General features: G+C 45.0%; 2 protein-coding genes across 3 annotated transcripts in view; both read right to left on the bottom strand.

Moving 5' to 3' along the window:
• Positions 1 to 1,984: 1,984 nt before the first annotated feature.
• stc1l (stanniocalcin 1, like) lies at positions 1,985 to 7,257 on the bottom strand. The gene is made up of 5 exons (XM_030354853.1): positions 7,035 to 7,257; positions 6,556 to 6,698; positions 5,935 to 6,042; positions 4,905 to 5,008; positions 1,985 to 3,144 (listed from the first exon to the last, which is right to left on the bottom strand). The coding sequence occupies exons 1-5, from the start codon at positions 7,150 to 7,152 to the stop codon at positions 2,844 to 2,846; spliced, it is 774 nt and encodes a 257-aa protein (XP_030210713.1). The 5' UTR covers positions 7,153 to 7,257; the 3' UTR covers positions 1,985 to 2,843.
• Positions 7,258 to 9,157: 1,900 nt separating this feature from the next.
• LOC115542588 (cGMP-dependent protein kinase 1) overlaps positions 9,158 to 19,327 on the bottom strand; it is a 14,529-nt gene continuing 4,359 nt past the window's right edge. For both annotated transcript variants that reach the window (XM_030354898.1, XM_030354899.1), the window contains 16 exons: positions 19,189 to 19,302; positions 17,739 to 17,844; positions 16,961 to 17,024; positions 16,366 to 16,443; positions 15,839 to 15,933; positions 15,444 to 15,509; positions 15,122 to 15,196; positions 14,691 to 14,787; positions 14,163 to 14,302; positions 13,272 to 13,361; positions 12,280 to 12,421; positions 11,086 to 11,249; positions 10,637 to 10,759; positions 10,185 to 10,247; positions 9,860 to 9,926; positions 9,158 to 9,417 (listed from right to left, as the gene is read on the bottom strand). In XM_030354898.1, the coding sequence (XP_030210758.1) occupies positions 9,322 to 9,417; positions 9,860 to 9,926; positions 10,185 to 10,247; positions 10,637 to 10,759; positions 11,086 to 11,249; positions 12,280 to 12,421; positions 13,272 to 13,361; positions 14,163 to 14,302; positions 14,691 to 14,787; positions 15,122 to 15,196; positions 15,444 to 15,509; positions 15,839 to 15,933; positions 16,366 to 16,443; positions 16,961 to 17,024; positions 17,739 to 17,844; positions 19,189 to 19,302 (1,580 nt within the window). In that variant the 3' untranslated portion in view covers positions 9,158 to 9,321. The remainder of the gene's footprint in view (positions 9,418 to 9,859; positions 9,927 to 10,184; positions 10,248 to 10,636; positions 10,760 to 11,085; positions 11,250 to 12,279; positions 12,422 to 13,271; positions 13,362 to 14,162; positions 14,303 to 14,690; positions 14,788 to 15,121; positions 15,197 to 15,443; positions 15,510 to 15,838; positions 15,934 to 16,365; positions 16,444 to 16,960; positions 17,025 to 17,738; positions 17,845 to 19,188; positions 19,303 to 19,327) is intronic.

Genomic DNA, 19,327 nt, shown 5'->3' with positions numbered 1-19,327 from the left:
TAGGTCATTTAGCAGATGCTCTTTTCCAAAGCCGGTTGCAGAGCTTGTTGTTATGTAGATACTTGTCAACAGGGAGTAGGTAGGGGACCGGTCAATGCATCTTGATCAAGGATATGCTTTAGAAGTTGCGCACAACAGGGTTTGAACCCAGATTATTCCACTCCAACCACAGCGCTGGTTATACTGTCCTCCTAATTACATTTTGTACATAATGAAGTTCATGAACAAGAGACCAGTATTTGCATCGCTCTGTTGCACAGATAATACTTTGTAGGTAATAGTGTATTAATAAAACCTTAAAAAAAAATCAGGTGAGTTATTTTTTGTTCCCCAGGAAACATCTAAGCATGGAGACGGGGAGGTTTTTTTGAGAGATTCTGGGTTTTTAGTCCTGGCGAACGGGCGCTCAACTTCCAGGAATACGTGAGGATGCCTTAACTGATTAGCCGTGTGACTGCCGCACACCCACTGCCTGGAGCCAACACATCTGGGCTTCCTTCCTGTCGACATTCCTCCTGCCCGCACATGTCCTTCAGTCACAAACCCATTCACCAATATAAGTAGCTGTCCGGAAATTACATTTTTTCTTTGAAGAGCCGATCCGTCATCCTTGACCACTGAAGCTGGCTCTCTGTTCTGAGCTGTTTTGCAATCAGAGTTTTCTGACTTTGTTTCGTTCTTGTTCTTAGTTTGTTTTATGATTAGTTTTCAGTTTATTTTTTTAAGGAGCAGGTAGAGTTAGACGTCTTGCTCTAGGAGGCCTACGGGTAGACCGCGGTCATTGGGGATCAAACCCAGAACCCATGCCATGGGAGTCCAAGTCCCTGACCACTAGACTTCCGGACATGTGCCTCAAATTCCCTGTAAGTCGCTTTGATCAAATAAACTGATATGACTTCAGCCCTTACTTATTGCTAACAGGGCTAATCCAGGGCAGGTATCTGGCCACCAGACTGTTGCTGGTTCAATTCCCGTATCCTCCATGCCACTCATTGACAATCTATTTCTAGGGCTTAATAATATCCTGTAAGTGCTCTTCCAATACAACCCCCCCTCCCTTAATAAGGTCAGTCCACCGCTTGGCTGACTCCGGTCTCCCAACAGCTCCAGTTAATGAGGTGTTCCAGTGAGGCGGGACCCCAGAACAGGCTGCTACCCCCGGGGGAAATTCTAGAGATAGAGGCACCAATAAACGTGGTTCATCACATCCCCTTTCCAGCTCAGGAGACCTGGAAAAGCAATGTATCATTAACTATTAAATATAAACTAATAAACCAGCAACGGATTTCTTTAAAAGGCACTTAACGCTGTTGATGTTAATTAGTGGTTGTGTGTTGTGTTTTTTCAAAATGAGATAGATAATATTTAATTTTATAGGCCACCCATTGGGTAGGAACGCTACATGAAAGCATCATCATGTTAATCAGTTGTGTGTGTGAAACACTGGCTTCAAACACTGCATCTGAAAGCCATTATCTACGCTCTAAGCTCAAAGCGCATTTAACTGTCATGTGCTGTGAGAGAGATTAAGGAAGACTCCAATCAACAAAGTGTTGGTGCTAAAATGTATGTTCTGGGGGAGAATGAATACATTCCTGATTGTCAGAGTTCTAGCATTGTTATGAGCTATATGAGCAGAGAGAGCTGCATTTGTAAAGGTTTTTCATTTCTAGGTTACTATTGGAGATATGAGTGTATTACAAGATATAAAGTTAAACTGCTATACTGTACAATAAACCACGAGCCAGAAAAGGCTATCCCTAGGGGTGTTTTATATTACTATTAGTATTAACCTTTATTTGTGTCCTGACCACACAAGTGCGGTTTAAAATCAGTATTTCGTTTCATTACAATCTGAAACACATTGATTGACTTTTCATCTAATTAGGAGATCTTAATCAAATAGCCCCCAGTGTTTAAAAAAACAGATGGTAAATAATCACATCAAAGAGAAAAATCCCAAACAAATCTCCAACAGCCAAAATCCATCATGTGACATCATTTATTCCAACACAAACAAAGTTTAGCCGCAGAGTACCAGACTTCTACTTCCGTTCCTTATTTCATATATTTGGTATCTATCCATATAGATGTATATATCTATATAGATACTATACTCAATCTTTCACTCATGCTCGTCACAGTAAACATGTTTAGTGCTGTAGCCTAGCTTTGCATAGTAAGTGTCAGCATAGTTACATACATTTTAAAGGGTACATGACAGGCAGGGGAGAGGGCCAATCGAAGACAGAAGCGAGTCACGACCAGCATGATTTCACCTTGTTTCCCTTTTAGCTTCGATAGAACATTTGGACCCATGCACTATATCAAATATAGAAGCCGCATAAATTAAACATTGTACAATAAACCACAATGATAATCAACATCATGTTTTTTTCAGTATATATTTTGTATCTATAATGTTTGAGGTTTGGTTAGATTTCGATTAGGTAAAGTACGTTTCCGTTGGTTTGATACAGTGTAGGATTGTGGCTAAGCTTTGGGTGGTGGTGTAGCTTTTAAAAGCCAACTTTTTCACAGACCAATCCATTGTCAACATAAAGAAAAAAATAGATATTTGGCTACGATAGCTGATCATTTGAATAAATTAAAAGAAAAAGAAAAAGCTTGTGTGTGAGTGTGTGTGTGTGTGTATTTCTATCTGGGTGCATGTGTGTGTCAGGACGCATGCATGTGGGCATGTATCCCATGCATCAATGTATAGTGTATTTGTGTGTGTGTGTGTGTGTGTGTGTGTGTGTGTGTGTCTGCTGTGTGTATGCGTGTGTGCCTGTATGCATGCATATGCGCCTGCACGTGCTTCGGGAGCATGCGCACGCATCTTAATTCTCCCCCTTGTACTCGCGCAGCTTCTCGTCAACGGACCGCTTGCGGGCAAAGAGGTGGGTGGGGTCGCGTCCCCTGAAGCTGGGCTGGATGTTGAAGACGGGCATGTTCCTCCAGCTGGCTGGGTTGCTGTTGCCGCCCGCCATGTCGGTGCCGCCCGGAACGCAGGGCTTGTTCTGCAGCAGCAGGAAGAAGGTCTCCATGTCAGGCCCCAGGCGGGCCACGAGGCCGGCCCGCACCACCGCCACAGTCTGCTCGTCGCACGCCAGCAGAGCCTGCAGCAGAGTGCTGTAGTACCTGCGGGACCCACCAGGGGAGGCGTCGTGAGTACACACAGTACATTACAGCATAGTACAGGGGAGTACAGCAGTCACAGTGGAATTTGTTGTAACATGTGTGGAAGGGAAGACACACTGCTCGTGTTTAAAGAGGTCTATTTTGGACTGCCGACAGGGGTTCGATTTTGATTCAGTAGTCGTTTCAAAAGTTATGCGTTTGTGACATCACAAGTGGGAGTGTCCACCCAGATGGGTAGGATGGATGGACGACTAGCCTACCAGTTGGTATAGTCCGCTGGGACAATCCCTCTTGTGATGTCACTATAGGGTACGTTTTTTGTATATGCTTCTTATTACTTACATGCTGTGATCAACTGTGAAATTTTTTTTGGGACTTATTGGACACTTTTATCATTCAAAGCAACACAAGTGAATGTGAGAACAAAGAATTGGAGCAGTTACCAAAAATATGTGCAGTAGCACTAGAAATGGAAACATAGAACTATGTTCAATATAAAAGCTAAAGTCATCATCAAGTCATGAGATGGTTCCGCAGAAGAGGTGGGTCTTTAGATGTTTTTTTAAGCACACAGGGCTTCAATTCAGCTTCACTTGTTCTTTAAAAGCTTCAAGTCCTTGCTTTTAAAGCAGGCTTTACAACGAAAACATTTGAGCGGATAACAATGAATAGATTTAAGAGTAGGGTTGATTTGAGATCAAATCCCTCATGAGGGAATAAATCAAACCAAGACGAATGACAAATTCCCTTTTCTTCATAGTTAATCTCAGGTTTCAAAACAGTTATATTATATCCAGACAATACACTCCGAGGCAACAACAAACTGTGTGGTCTAGAAGTCATGGATTCCACTGGTTTTAGCATTGAAAACTCATCCCACCGCGCTGGCTTGAGTTTATGTCTCACATTAGTTTGATAGCAAAGCTGTTTTTGAATCCATCAGAAAGAGTTAGTTTAGGGTTCTGCCAACCACAAACAAGCAGACTAGGATAGTCTATTGGCATCCTTGAGGGCAAAACGCCAAAACTTCTTCCTTGTTAGTCATTGTTGTTTTTGATAAATGAGACTGCTAAAATAAAATAAATAGTAAGACAGAAAACAATGGGGTGTCTCGTTATCTGAACTTCAACCATGCTGTGTCCATTGCTCAGGTGACCTGTTACTGCAGGTGATCCAGAGTCACTGAGCATGTCCTTGGATCCAGCAATTCTTCTATGTTATAGCAGAACATCTGATCCAGCAGTCCTACTATGTTACAGCAGAACTTCTGATCCAGCAGTCCTACTATGTTATAGCAGAACTTCTGATCCAGCAGTCCTACTATGTTATAGCAGAACTTCTGATCCAGCAGTCCTACTGTGTTATAGCAGAACTTCTTGGGAGAGTTGGCAAAGAGCCTGAGCTGGTAACAAACAACTGCAAGGGGCGGAGTTACGTCTCGTTTCCTGTTTTGTGACGGAGATATTCTACCGAAGAAAACAATTTGTGGGAGTGGGTGAAGCTTTCAGAAGGGGATTTTTCTCGGAAGTATTTATACAGCGGCCACACGACAAAGTATCGGTTTGAAAACTTTAAAGTCACTTTTTTTTTTTTACAGTTTACTACTGCCGGTGCAAGCTTTTGTTGGCCAATTACGTGGTTACAGATCAGTGCCTCCGGAACAATGTTTGGCAAAAACAAACGAGCGAATCGCCCCCGTTCCTCCAGCTGTGAGCTCGGCTGCCGTCAGACTGCGTTGTGTTTCCCAGTCCGGGTCCTACCTGTTGGGGAAGTGGGTGGGCACCTGCACCACCTCACCGATGGCGTCTGGGTTGGTGCGCGCCACGGTGCAGATATCCAGACTGCTGTAGCAATCCTCCTGCACCTACGACCCACACACACACACACAGCTAATTGTACACAACTATAGCACACAATAAACCACCCGCTATACATACAAACACCTCCATACATAGCACACAAACACCCAGCTCATTATACATAAATATACAGCATACACACGCTTAGCTGTTTATAAAGATAGTACCTCTATCCCACCGACAAACCACTCTCATTATACATACATGTGACACGCAAACACTCATCAGACATGCCTAGAGCACGCATTCAACACACAGACACGCCATTAGACATACCTTTGGTACACCACATACCCAACCATTAACAATCACTATAGCACAGAAACAGATGCAAACTTTACACACACACGCATCTGGGCCTAACAAACAGAAACACATCGCATTTGCATATGGGTGTTTTTGAGTACTCTGCTTGTGTCTGCATTTATATGTGTGAGTGCATCTGAGTGTGTGTGTGTGTGTACATGTGTGTACATGTGTGTGTCGGTACATGTGTGTGTGTGTGTGTGTGTGTGTGTGTGTGTGTTTGTGTGTGTGTGTGTGTGCACGCATGCACTCACGCACAGGAGTGTGTCTGTGTGAGCATGTTTGTGTGTGTTTGTGTGACTGTGTGCCTGAAGGCGTGTGTGTGTGCAGATGTGTGTGCATGTATGTGTGCGTGAGTGCAGGTGTGTGTGTGTGCAGTGTGCACATGTGTCTCTGTGCCTGCACATGTGTGTGTGTGTGTGTGTGTGTGTGTGTGTGTGTGTGTGTGTGTGTGTGTGTGTGTGTGTTTGTGAGCGCGTATGTGTGTGTATGTTTGTGAGTGTGAGTGTGTGTGTGTGTGTGTGTGTGTGTGTGTGTGTGTGTGTGTGTGTGTGTGTGTGTGTGTGTGTGTGTGTGTGTGTGTGTGTGTGTGTGTGTGTGTGTGTGTGTGTGTGTGTGTTTGTACCTCCGCGATCATCCTCTGGAAGACGTTACAGCGCCGGATGGTCTGGAACACTTTAGCTGTGACTCCCTGAGCGATGCAACGCAGGCTGTCCTTCACAAAGGTCTTACCCTGAACAGGAAACACACCAATAACAAGAGTTTAACCCTGGTCAAGAAACACAACGATACACTGTTTTGTCCTGAACATGAAAAACACCAATAACAAGAGATATCTGTATCAAGAAACACAAAGATCTAGACAAAGAAACAAACAATAACGAGAGTTTTACCCTGATCAGGAAACACAACGATACACTGTTTTACGACTGTATAATCCCACAAAGTTCTGACGAGAAACACAACAATCACAGGTTTTTACCGCCTGTATAATAACACAATGCTCATACACAAGAATGGCAAAAGAACCCAGCAGTAAAACAATAATAAACAGGGTTCTACACTGCAAACATAATAGATTGTACATGACCCTGTATAATTGCCTGCAGAACAACACAATAAGCATTGTGTTTACCCTGTAATATTACCATATATTGGGTCTTACCCCGTGCACAGACAGACAGACAGACAGACAGACAGACAGACAGACAGACAGACAGACAGACAGACAGACAGACAGACAGACCTGCGTGTTGAGGGTGGCCGCTGTCTGTAGGAAGAGCTGGCAGATGTCGTGCATGCCATCGGTGTCGCAGGTGGAGTTCTCGAGGCAGGCGAACACCCCGCAGCCCACCGCCACCGCGCCGTTCAGACACTTGGCCACATCGTCTGCACAACGAGACACAGGGAGCGCGTTAAGGTAACGAGCATGCGCGGTCATTTAAGACTCACGATCGACACCAATATTGATTGCGGTGTCTCTGAAACTTTTTGTATTTGACTGCTGCTCTCCGGCCAAGGAAAAAATATTTAAATAGACGATAGAGGATGTGACTTGATTTAAAGCAGTTTTTTGTTTTTTTTACATTGATGTAAATAGATGTTTTTTTTCATTTATGTTTTTTTAAATATACTTTATATGGCACTGTCTAGGCTACTGGCCATCTCGGTGCAACTAGCTTACTAACAACTTTTTGAAAAAGTAAAAAAAGGGACGGTACTCACTCGGGCTGTTGGCGGAGAAGCGGGCTCGACGAGGTGAGGACTCCACCGGAGCTGGGCTGAACTCGAAGCCAGCAGCCGTCACTACCAAGAGGAACACCAGACCGCACTGTGCCAACATGTTCACTGACGACTGGATGAGATGCTCGTCTTGCTGTTGTTGTTGCTGTATGTGTATGTGTTGTTCTTGCTTGTCTAGATGCAGACCCTCTCTCCTCTATTTATGTGTAAAGTTTTCATGGTCGATTTGAGTAGTCGGTCATCGTCACTCGTGACCGTCCAATCAGAACGCGGAATCTCCTTGCAGCGCGGCGGTAATTCCGTCTGACGGAAATAGCCGAGCGCGCTAATTGAATATTTCCACTCGTCTAATCAATTCATGACGTTGACATTTTAAACAAGGTTGACGTGCAGCAGAATTATTAACGAGATAGGTAGGTTCCATGGTAGCGGGTAGGCTTATGCATTGACATAGTTTGGGTTGGAAACTTCTAAAGGAATTAATAAATTATATATTTTTAATATATTTGTTTAATTTTCATATTGTTTAGCAGGTTTAATTAAACATTACAACGTGAAAAAAATCAGTATGCGTTTAACTTTTTCTAAAAATAGCAAGGCCTCGTGGAAGTTGGAAACGCATATAGGTGAGAACCATTCAGGTCACGTAGGCCGGCTTTCTTCCGTGCTCGGTCGTGTAGAAAGGCTGATCAGTGAACACAGATATCCAATGGGTCCTGATGAACCTTAGTCGAGGGCACCATGGTCCACAATAATTCACCTCTCAGTTCTCAGTCTCAAACTTCCAGCAGTCAGATTTAATTTCGTGTCCCTTCTTGACCTTTTGTCAACAATTATTTTTGTGTTGGACCAGTTGGAAATAAATAAATAAATAATTTGGATTAAAAAAGCAAAAAAAAGGAACACCAACTATACCAAATAATATTGGGACAAAAAGATGACCTCTTTTGCTTTCTCAAATGGCTACTCTTACTAATATAAATCTCTAAAAGAGAATATTATTTGATTAGGATCGGTAGCAAATCTCCTAAATGTCACAAATGCAACAGAACCCTTCAGAAACGAATTATGATTGTTCTGCATCACAACGTTTTTTTCTGCAGTTCATGGCAAAAATTCATGTTATTTTGCCCCCCTTAGTTGTTGATTTAAGTAAATATTGATTGATACAAACATTACCTACCATTCTGAAAACCTCTTCTACGAGTGAATATAATTTATGCAAAAATTCTATGCGAAAAACCACAGTTATTTATTTTAACATTCCTGTCCATTCTAAACAATATCTGGCTATCAGACCATCTTATTTTAGCAAACTACTGTCCTGAAATGCGTGTAGAGAACGGACTGTGGCGAATGTGGAAAACACGGTGTGTCCTATCAGCGTGCATTTGGATGGCATGTGTTTGTGTTCGTGTGCGTGTGTGTGTGCGTGTGTGCGTGTGTGCGTGTGTGTGCGTGTGTGCGTGTGTGGGAGTCCATGACTTCAGGTGGCTGGGAAACAAAAGGCTGGTCGGACCCGGGCTGATTAGCCCTGTGGTGGTCACTGGGCAGAGATAAGCATCACACTGCTCTAATATGGAAACAACACTGGCTTCGTTCAGATAACCTCTTCCGTTTCAAACACTCACACATCCGAATCTTTGTGACTTTGTTTGTGTGTGTTTGTTTATGTTATGGCCAGATGGATGCTCTTCAAAACAATGCTTTCAAAACCACATTTATGAAAGAAGACAGGACTAGTGGCTTGGCCACTTTTCCCTAAAGATTAACTTCACTGTTCGTTCAAAGTGCTTGGCTCCCAAGAATGTCCGTGTAATTGAGGGGAGGTCAAATTTGTAATGAAGTTAAAACCACCTCTTTGTTTTAACGACTTCTAATGTTAACCTGTACTATTACATGTATAATTATAGTAATATAGAAATATATCAAATATTACCTCAATCGCCTTGCATGAAATTCAAGATGAATTAATTACAAGTCTGATCCGTACAAATAGGGGGCCAAATAAAAAATACACAAACAGACCATTCAGCAGGCAGCCTTGAACAGGGCCAAATAAAGTCATGAAGACAGATTCAAAACAGCAATAAATCAAGACTCGGTTTATGATGACGCATCCTTTAATACATCAAACAAAACCGTCTCCAACCCTGTTGACCAATTTCTCCCTAAAACATCAGACTATACAAACATATCCAAGGGTAACAATGAATAGCAACGCGTACAACACACTTTATAACACACAGTGCTGAGAGAGCTCTTCTCTCTAGAACTCCAGGTCCCAGCCTGACTCCTCGTCCGGGGGCTCGTCGGTGTCTTCGGGGAAGTAGTCGAAGTTACTGTTGTCCAGCGGCCCGGTCACCTGACACAACAACAGATACACCGTGAGTGAGTGGGCCGCCATTCTGCCCGCTTGAATTCATTTGTTAGCTCACAAGCTGTGAAGGAAAAAAACCTTGAATGTGCGTTGTGCGAGTCTACTTGTTAACGTATGTGGGCAGGAACAACTCAATGTGCGATTTAAGGAAAAATACATCGTTTGTTTCAGTAAAAACCTCCTACACTCCGTCCATACTGCTGCCCCTCCAGTCAGGTTTTCAGAAACACATGCAGGAAAAAGTAGGACAAAACCGACGCCTTTGAGGGATTTCAATTTGACCTCAATCTGCCCACTTACTCGGATTCAGCACTTGAACAACAGAAGAGCCCAGTTAAACGAGAACTGATTCATAGTCGGCAAGACAGTTGTTGTGTGGTTGTTGGTTGCTGGTAGTGTGTTGTCATGGCGACTGCAGCGTACTCACAGTGGGGGTGTAGGGGGAGTCTATGGTCCCCTGGCGGAGCCCCTCCCAGTTGAATCCCTCAAACCACCTGAAGGAAGAGTTACCATGACAACACATCCATCCATCCAGAGGTTCTGCACACTGTGTGTGTGTGTGTGTGTGTGTGTTTTTGTCTGTGTTTGTATGTGTGTGTGTGTGTGTGTGTGTGTGTGTGTGTGTGTGTGTGTGTGTGTGTGTGTGTGTGTGTGTGTGTGTGTGCGTGCGTGTGTGTGTGTGTGTGTGTGTGTGTATGCGTGTGGGTACGTGTGGGTGTATGTGTGTGTGGTTACGTGTGTGTGTGTCTCACTTGTGTTTCTGAATGTCCTTCACCCCGTTCTTCTGGTTCCCCAGACGCTCAGATGGGTTGTCCCTTGAACACACACACACACACACGTGCCCACGCACACACAAATAAAACAAAAACACAATCACACGTGAATACAGAGCATGAGTCGTTGGCATTTATTCTGTTGTGTAGCTGGTGGTGTTAGTGGGGATGGATTTGTGGTAGGTTATTAGTTGTTAGTGGTTAGGGGTTAGTGGTTGACGGTTAACGGTCAGTGATTAGCGGTAAGTATTTAGTGGTGAGCGACAAGTGGTTAGTGGTTAGTGATTAGTAGTTAGCGGCTAGAGATTAGGTGTTAGTGGTTAGTGATATATGATCAGGGATAAGCGGCTTGGGGACAGAAGTTAGTCACTCGTGGTTAGCAGTTAGCGGGGAGCAATTAGCGGTGAGCAGTTTGGATTAGTGTGTGTCACCTGCACAGACGCTTGATGAGGTTGGCAGCACTCTTGGTGATCTTCTTGGGGAACTCGACCATGTCGATGCCTCTCAGGATGATGTTGTACGTCTTCATGGGGTCGGAACCCGAGAACGGGGGGCTGCGAGGGGACAAGGTCCTTATCATTCACGTTGAGCCCTAATCAATTCATGTTTTATATCTGTATCTATTAGTGTCTGTACTAAGCTATATACTGACCTCCCCTGTCTCCCCCCCTCCCTCCACCCTCCCTCAATCCACCCCCCCACCCCCCCTCCCTCCCCCCCTCTCTCCCCCCCCCCCCTCCCTCCACCCTCCCTCAATCCCACCCCCCCTCCCTCCCTCCCTCCCCCCCTCCCTCCTTCCGCCCTCCCTACCTGCCACCCCCCCTCCCTACCTGCCACCCCCCCTCCGTCCCTCCCCCCCCCCCCCCCCCCCCCCCCCCACCTGCCACTCAGCAGCTCGAAGATGAGGATCCCGAGGGACCAGCAGTCGGCCGAGCTGTCGTGGCCCTTGTTCAGGATGATCTCGGGGGCCACGTACTCCGGGGTACCGCAGAACGTCCAGGTCTTCTTACCCAGACCCACCTTCTTAGCGAAGCCAAAGTCCACCTGAGGGGGGAGGGATCCAAGATGCAAGCAAGATGCTCTATTGTCATATGCACAACAATTAGAAGCAACAATAAGAAGCAACAATTAGAAGCAACAATTAGAAGCAGTCGCTGGCAATGCAATTCTCCTTCAAAAGTGCAAATATAAAAAATAAAAGTACAAGAGAAACACCAGTAAGAGAGCTGAGACCTAAATAGACAAAAATAGATAAATAAACTAAAATACTGGACATGAATAATTAGAATAAAATTAAAAATAGAATAACAACTGTAATGAATAAATAGATGCAGCATAAACAGGTGTGAAATATAACCAGACATTATTATACAGGTGTCGACTGGTATAAAGTGGCATAGTGGTGAGCTAAGTAGCTCAGGAGTTCAACAGTCTCATGGCCTGTGGGACGAAACTGTCCAGTTTCATCCCACAGGCGAGAGAGTGTCAGGGTTGAGGCCAGCCATCTTGGATTCTCCCGATCAGCATTCCAAGGGGTCCTTCTGGACAAAGCAGGTCTTTGAATGCCAAGTCAAGGATTTGATTGCACATAATGAATATATCACGTTTACATAAGATATACATCTACATTCTGGTCCACACCCGGCTCAATATACAGGTAGTTGTCATAGTAACGCGAGTCATGACAAAGGGCTTATACTTCATGTCAGCTATGTGATGAAGAGATAGTTGTGTCTTCCTGATTCATGGTGAAGGCCGTGTGAGTTACCAGATGAATACAATTAAACCACTGTTTCAGGGGTTATGCAGGAATGCAGGTTAGTCTTGTGGCTAAGGTGTTCAACTCCCAGCAGAGAGGCACTGGGTTCGATCCCCAGTGACAGCAGCCTTGCTGTACTTTGCTCGTCTGCTCCTTGATAAAATGCCTCTGAATTAAATGTCGTTCTCTTTGGAGTGAAGCATCTGCCAGGTATTTAAGATTGGACTAGAAAACAGTAGTCATTTTATTATCTCATACATTTTTATTAATCAGTGTTCCTTTGTGTTGTGCGTTGGTGTGCGGTTGCCATGGTACCAGCTTGGCGTAGCCGCGCTGGTCCAGGATGATGTTCTCGGGCTTGAGGTCCCGGTAGATGATGCCCCTGCACTGGAGGAAGGCCAGCGCCTCGATCACGCAGCCCGTGTAGAACCGCGTGGTGCCGTCGTCAAAGGAACCCCTGGTGGCGGACGGGGCACGTCAACACACGACATGGGAACAGACGCACACATACACACACAACGCACACATTGATGAATACACACATAGACACACGGATGAATATAATATACGCATACACACACACACACACACACACACACACACACAAATGCACACGCACACATGGGTGAATATAAGCACACAAACACATACACAAGGATGAATATACACATACAGACACACACACAGACACACACATGACATGGATGAATATACACAAACACACACGGATGAATATACAAACACACACATGGATGAATACACACACACACACATGGATGAATATAAACACACACACACACGGATGAATATATATGTACACACACACACGCACATGGATGATTGTACACATTCACATACACACACACACACACACACTCACACACACACACTCACACACACACGGATGAATATACACACACACACACACACACACACACACACACACACACACACACACACACACACACACACACGCACACACACACACACACACACACTCACAGATGAATATGCACATAAACAAATGCACAAGTGCATAAAAGTGTCAAACACACACTCAAATACGTACGGATAAAAATACCCAGAACACACACATAAAAATACCCCGAAATGCAGTACATATATACAATCACCCACACATCACATTCAATAAAATAAACCAGGCTCAACCACACACACACACACATGCACACACACACCCCCACACACCCCCACACACACACACACACACACACACACACACACACACACACACACACACACACACACACACACACACACACACACACACACACACACAAGCCTACCTGTCTCTGAGCAGTGACCACAGCTCTCCTCCCAGACAGGATTCCAGCAGCATGTAGAGGTACTTTGAGTCCTTGAAGGTGCGGTACAGCCTACACAACACAACACAACATAACACAACACAACACAACACAACACAACACAACACAACACAACACAACACAACACAACACAACAAGGCTTATATAAAGAGTCTCTGAAGGTCAGGTACTGCCTACTCAACAAAACACCACAACACAACAAGGCTTATATAAAGAGGCACTATATGGCCAGTACTGCCTACACAATACAACACAACACAACACAAAACAACACAACAAGACTTATATAAAGAGTCACTATATGGCCAGTACTGCCTACACAATACAACACAACACAACATAACACAACACAACACAAAACAACACAACAAGGCTTATATAAAGAGTCACTATATGTCCAGTACTGCCTACACAATACAACACAACACAACACAACACAAAACAACACAACAAGGCTCATAAAAAGAGTCTTTGAAAGTGCGGTACAGCCTACACAACACAACACAATGCAAAAACAACACAACAAGGCTTATATAAAGAGTCTCTGAAGGTTCTGACCTGGTGGTCCCAGCCATAACAACCTCAACTAGCCCCCCACCCTGACCTGGAGGTCCCAGCCCTAACAACCTCTCCTAGCCCCCCACCCTGACCTGGTGGTCCCAGCCCTAACCACCTCCCCTAGCCCCCCACCCTGACCTGGAGGTCCCAGCCCTAACCACCTCCCCTAGCCCCCCACCCTGACCTGGTGGTCCCAGCCCTAACCACCTCCCCTAGCCCCCCACCCTGACCTGGAGGTCCCAGCCCTAACCACCTCAACTAGCCCCCCACCGCCCCTCCTAGCCGGGCCCTGACCTGACGGTGAAGGGGCTGTGGGCCTCCTTCATGATGCGTCTCTCAGACAGGATGTGGTCCTGCTGGCTGGTGTCCAGGATGTGTCTCTTCTTCAGCACCTTCATCGCAAACGAACGGCTGCTGTCGCTCTTCAACTGCACCTGGTCACGCACACGTAGACATACACGCACGTCATGCCGGTATATGCATCACGCACACACACACACACAAACACACATATGCAAAACACACACACGTACACATACACCCACATCATGCACATGTAGACATCCCACACACATACACACCGATCACACACGTGCACGCACGCACACACACAAACCCAAAATACTCACACATCACATACATGTTAACACAAACACGCACACAAACATACGCATAAATACACACGCACACATGAATTACTCAAGACATATTTAAATTGTCCTACATTTTTCATATCCCAGTTCATAATCCCCATTTTTGCGTTTGACTGTCAGGTGTCTAATAGCTATGGTGTGATCTCATCTTATCAGCGTTGTCACGGACCAGCTCCACGCGGCTGTAGCCCCCCATCCCAAGGGTGCAGATGACGTTGAAGTCATTGAGAGACACGCTGGAGAAGTACACCTCCTCAGCCTCAACCCTACAAACAACAACAACAATAGATACGCTTTTATTGTGGTAAAGCCGATCCGAATCCAAAGGTTTTTTGCATTAACATTAACATTGCTACTGTTCATATTGTGAAGGTCAATGTTCTGTATTTCAGTTTTGTAATCATCGAAATTGTGTTTGTATTTATTTTTGTTCAGTCCTGTACTTTCTGCTGTGACCCCCAAATGTCATCACTGTGATTAAGAAAAAAAGGCCCTCCATCTTATCTTATCTTCCATGCTGATCCTTTGTTAAATGTATGTAAATATGTAAATCAATGCGTGAGAACGCGAGGCCCCAGTGAAGTGGTGCTTGTGACTTACTTTGCCCTGAGCTCGTCGCTGTCATACTGCTTGTTGTCCGCCTGTTCCAGACCGCCGATAAGCTGTTTGAACGTACTGCGAAAACACACAACACAGGAAGCAAAGCTGACTCAAATCAGGCATTCACTTTCCTCCCTTTTTTCTCTTAACTGGAATCTCAAGACTCATTTAATAGGAACAGGAACACAACCACAGACACACTTTACACAGTGCTACAAACAATCAGCATATCACCAAATGGTGTGTTTTGGGAAATGGGTTGGCCATTGTGATGGTGTGTTTTTTTTAAGTTTTGGGTTGTGTTTTTCAGGAAGTGACTCACTCTCGATCGATGACCAAGCAGGTGACGTCACCCACAGCTGTGACACTGGCCATTCGGACGTCCTCGCTGAGGTGGAAAGGGGAAAGAGAGAGACAAGAAGAAGAGAAGAATTTTACACGTAAACATTTACACTTACATTTATATATTACATATTTCTTACTGGAAAAATGTAACCATCCGTTATTCACCAGAGGTACGTTTGCCCTACGTTTTAGGCTATAACGATGGACTCTGCATTAAAACAAAGCCTTGTCTCATTGCATAGTGAATGGAAGATCTGCATCAACATCATAAATCATATCCCCATAATAAAGCACATGATGGATGCCGTATGTTAGAGCGTTAGTATATATACATTGGCCGGCTTTCTTTTTTACGAGTTTGTTGTTGTTTACCCTTTGAGGGCCTGCTCCCCAAACCACTCTCCCTTGGTCAGCGTGTTCAGAAACACCAGCTCCTCGCTCACAGGGTTCTGCTGGCTCACCTTGACCTGGATGACACGCAGCACACAACACGTAATGCACAATACACAACAGGCAAATCGCAACACACAACATATAACAGGCAACACACAGCACGCAACACGCAACAGGCAACACACAACACACAACACACAACACACCCAGTCATGTTAACCACATACTGTATCGGTACATGTATATATTTAACTATTAAACATTAATTATCTATATCATTTTTTAAAACTAGATTTTAAAGAAAATTAATTACAATATTCAATTAACTTTTAAGGAAAACCATTATCCAGAGATTCGATCAGCAGGATGGTTTTGTAAAAGAGCAGCCAGGGGTTTGAACCACATGTGGCTGCAGAGATGGCGCAGCCCAACTTTGAATAAAAGTCTGTTCAACATGTAGTCGTATTTCATCATGTCGATAAGCAACTGCTCCTCCTCTTCCTCACCTGTCCTTCACTGATGACGAAGAAGGTATCGCCAGTGGCGCCCTGGCGGATGATGTAATCACCATCGCTGTAATGAGTCTGAGATGAGAGAAAGAGAGAGAGAGAGAGAGGGAGAGAGAGAGAGAGGGGGGGGGGGGGGGGGGGGAGAGACAGAGAGTGATGAGCAAGAATGAGAGAGAGAGAGGGACAGAGACAGAGAGTGATCAGCAAGTAAGAGAGAGAGAGAGAGAGAGAGAGAGAGAGAGAGAGAGAGAGAGAGAGAGAGAGAGAGAGAGAGAGAGAGCGAGAGAGAGAGAGAGAGAGAGAGAGAGAGAGAGACAGAGACAGAGACAGAGACAGTGGTAGAGAGAGATAAGGAGGGAGAGCGAGGGAGTCAGGGAAGAGAGATAAAAAACATAAAAAGGGCCTATGTCTTCTTTTTAATATAGAATAACAATAAGGTTGCATAGGTAGGGAAATGGAAATGCTACTTTTACAATCTCATAGTGTGTGATTCTGTAATAAATATATGGGTGCCTTTGTGTGTGCGTATGTTTTTGCGTTTGAGCATGCACGCGTGTTTGTGTCTGTGTGTGTGTGTTTGCATGCGTCTCACCTCCTCCAGAACATCGGCCAGTTTGCTGAGGACGTCCACGGGCTGGGCCTGCAGGGAGGGAACACTGGAGGGGGAGACGTAAGGGGCATTCGTTGAATTTAAAACGGTTTACAAAAGTCCTGTGAAAGCCTCGTCAACACAAACAGTAGTATCCGCTACCTGGCGTAGGCGGAGGATTTGCAAACATTTACACTAACGAGACCATTACATCCCACCAGCTGTGGGGTTAAAAAAACTAGAAAGCACACTGAAACTGAAATATGTAAAAGTTGGAGGAGTAAGTATTCTGTATACCTACAACCTCAAAAGGTTCAAAAGTTAAAAAAGAGAACAACTGGTTTTGTTCATTAAAAATGCTGTAGGCATGATTCAAGAGCAGAGATTTGAGTGTAACTTGTTCTCTGTCTGCTATTAGTGAGTGAAATGCTCTGTTCGAATATGAATCTTTGACTGTGCCTGTCCTCTACATTACATTTAAGCCCGCCCCCTTGCCATCGGGTCAACTCTTCTCTGATTGGTTCTGGGAATTCATCCTGCCTGTCAATCACAGGGGCCGAATGCCACACTTGTCAATGGAGGAGAAATGAAGGGAGGTAGGGAGGAAACAGAGAAGGACATTATGTCTTTTGGGATGGTTTATTACTCAATCTTGCTCTCTTCTGCCCTCTTCTTCGGATGTTTATCTTTTTTTTAGCTAATCTCACCTAGAGAAGCATTCATTTATATTAATTAATACAAATGAATCCTAATCAATTATGAATTGCTGAATTGAGTCTACCTGCGCAGGAACTCCATGTACTGGGAGTGTTTGATGAGTCCAGTCCTCATCATGATGGTCTGGAACACCTGTCTGTCTATCGCCCACAGCTTGATGTCCGTCAGGGCTTGAGACCCAAACGCAGGTGCACAGACAGACAGATAAACAGACAGACAGACAGACGGATGCAGACAGAAAACGGACCGGCCAAACGAACAAAAGCCACACAGAGAAACAAACAGATGTCATCTTTTTACCCTGATCTCTCTTTTGATCTCTGAATAACCAAATAACTTTTCTCTGATTTCTGATTCACACAATGAGCATGTCTGCCCCCACCATCACACACATCAGAATAACCGGGAGGCAGGAAGCTGGGTTTGAAAGAGGGACGGATGAATGGCGAACATTTCAGAGGCCTGCACTGGCCTTGAGGTAAAAACCATTCAAGGAAAATCTCTGTTTGGAGTTCAGTCAAAACGCAATCCTTTATATGGGGGAGTAGTCAAGGCTCTCCTCATCATCTGGTGTTTGACTATGACTCCTCCGCTACGGCCAGCCTGCCTGCGTGTGTGTGTGTGCTCCCTCCGTCCTCTGTAGCTCATCCAGACTGCAGCAGGCCAGCTGGTCTTCAACCTAGCCGAGTTCTCCCACACTACAGCCCTCCTCCGCACCCTGCACTGGCCGCCCGTGGCTGCTGGCATCGGATTCAGGCCACTGGTACTGGCCTCGGGCCCCTCGTACACACAGGACGTGGTCGGACCGTACACCCCGGCCCGTCCGCTACGCTCTACGACGGCCAATCGGTTCGCTGCACCCTCACCACAAGGGGACCCCAGCTGCCACTCAAATAAATCTGGATTGTTTGCTGTCCTGGCTCCACAGTGGTGGAAGCATTTCCCCACGGACATCAGGGAAGCAGCAACCCTGCCCATTTTCTGCTGTTGACTTTATATCGCATCTCGTCCAATGAAAAACAACATATATAAATGGTAATGATAAATAAATGGTAAATAATAGTAAATGAAACATTCCCTATCTCTTGTTTCTACGATTTTTGTATATACCCGCATGATTCTTTGGTTATTTCTTCATGGTTGAATGCAATTATGGTAATACACTTTGGACAAAAGTGTCAGCTGAATATATGTATTGTAATTACTTTTGGTGTGTGTGTGTGTGTGTGCGTGTGTGTGTGTGTGTGTGTGTGTGTGTGTGCGTGCGTGTGTGTGCGTGTGTGTGTGTGTGTGTGTGTGTGTGTGTGTGTGTGTGTGTGTGTGTGTGTGTGTATGTGTGTGTATGTGTGTGTATGTGTGTGTGATGTGTGATGTGTGTGTGTGTGTGTGTGTGTGTGTGTGTGTGTGTGTGATGTGTGTGCGTGTGTGATGTGTATGTGTGTGTGTGTGTGTGTGTGCGTCCGTGCGTGTGCGTGTGCGTGCGTGTGTGTGTGTGTGTGTGTGTGTGTGAGTACCTGTAACGGTAGCTGTCCGACTGCTGTTGTACAGGATGGCCAACTCCCCAAACACTTTCCCTGCATTTATGGTGCACAGCTTCTTCCCTTCTTTGGTAACTTCCACCATACCCTCTACAAACACACACACACACACACA

Source organism: Gadus morhua, chromosome 4 (assembly GCF_902167405.1).
Source record: "Gadus morhua chromosome 4, gadMor3.0, whole genome shotgun sequence".
NCBI classification, from domain to species: domain Eukaryota; kingdom Metazoa; phylum Chordata; class Actinopteri; order Gadiformes; family Gadidae; genus Gadus; species Gadus morhua.
The sequence above is the reverse complement of the archived record's forward strand: the minus strand, read 5'-3'. Positions and strand labels throughout refer to the sequence as shown.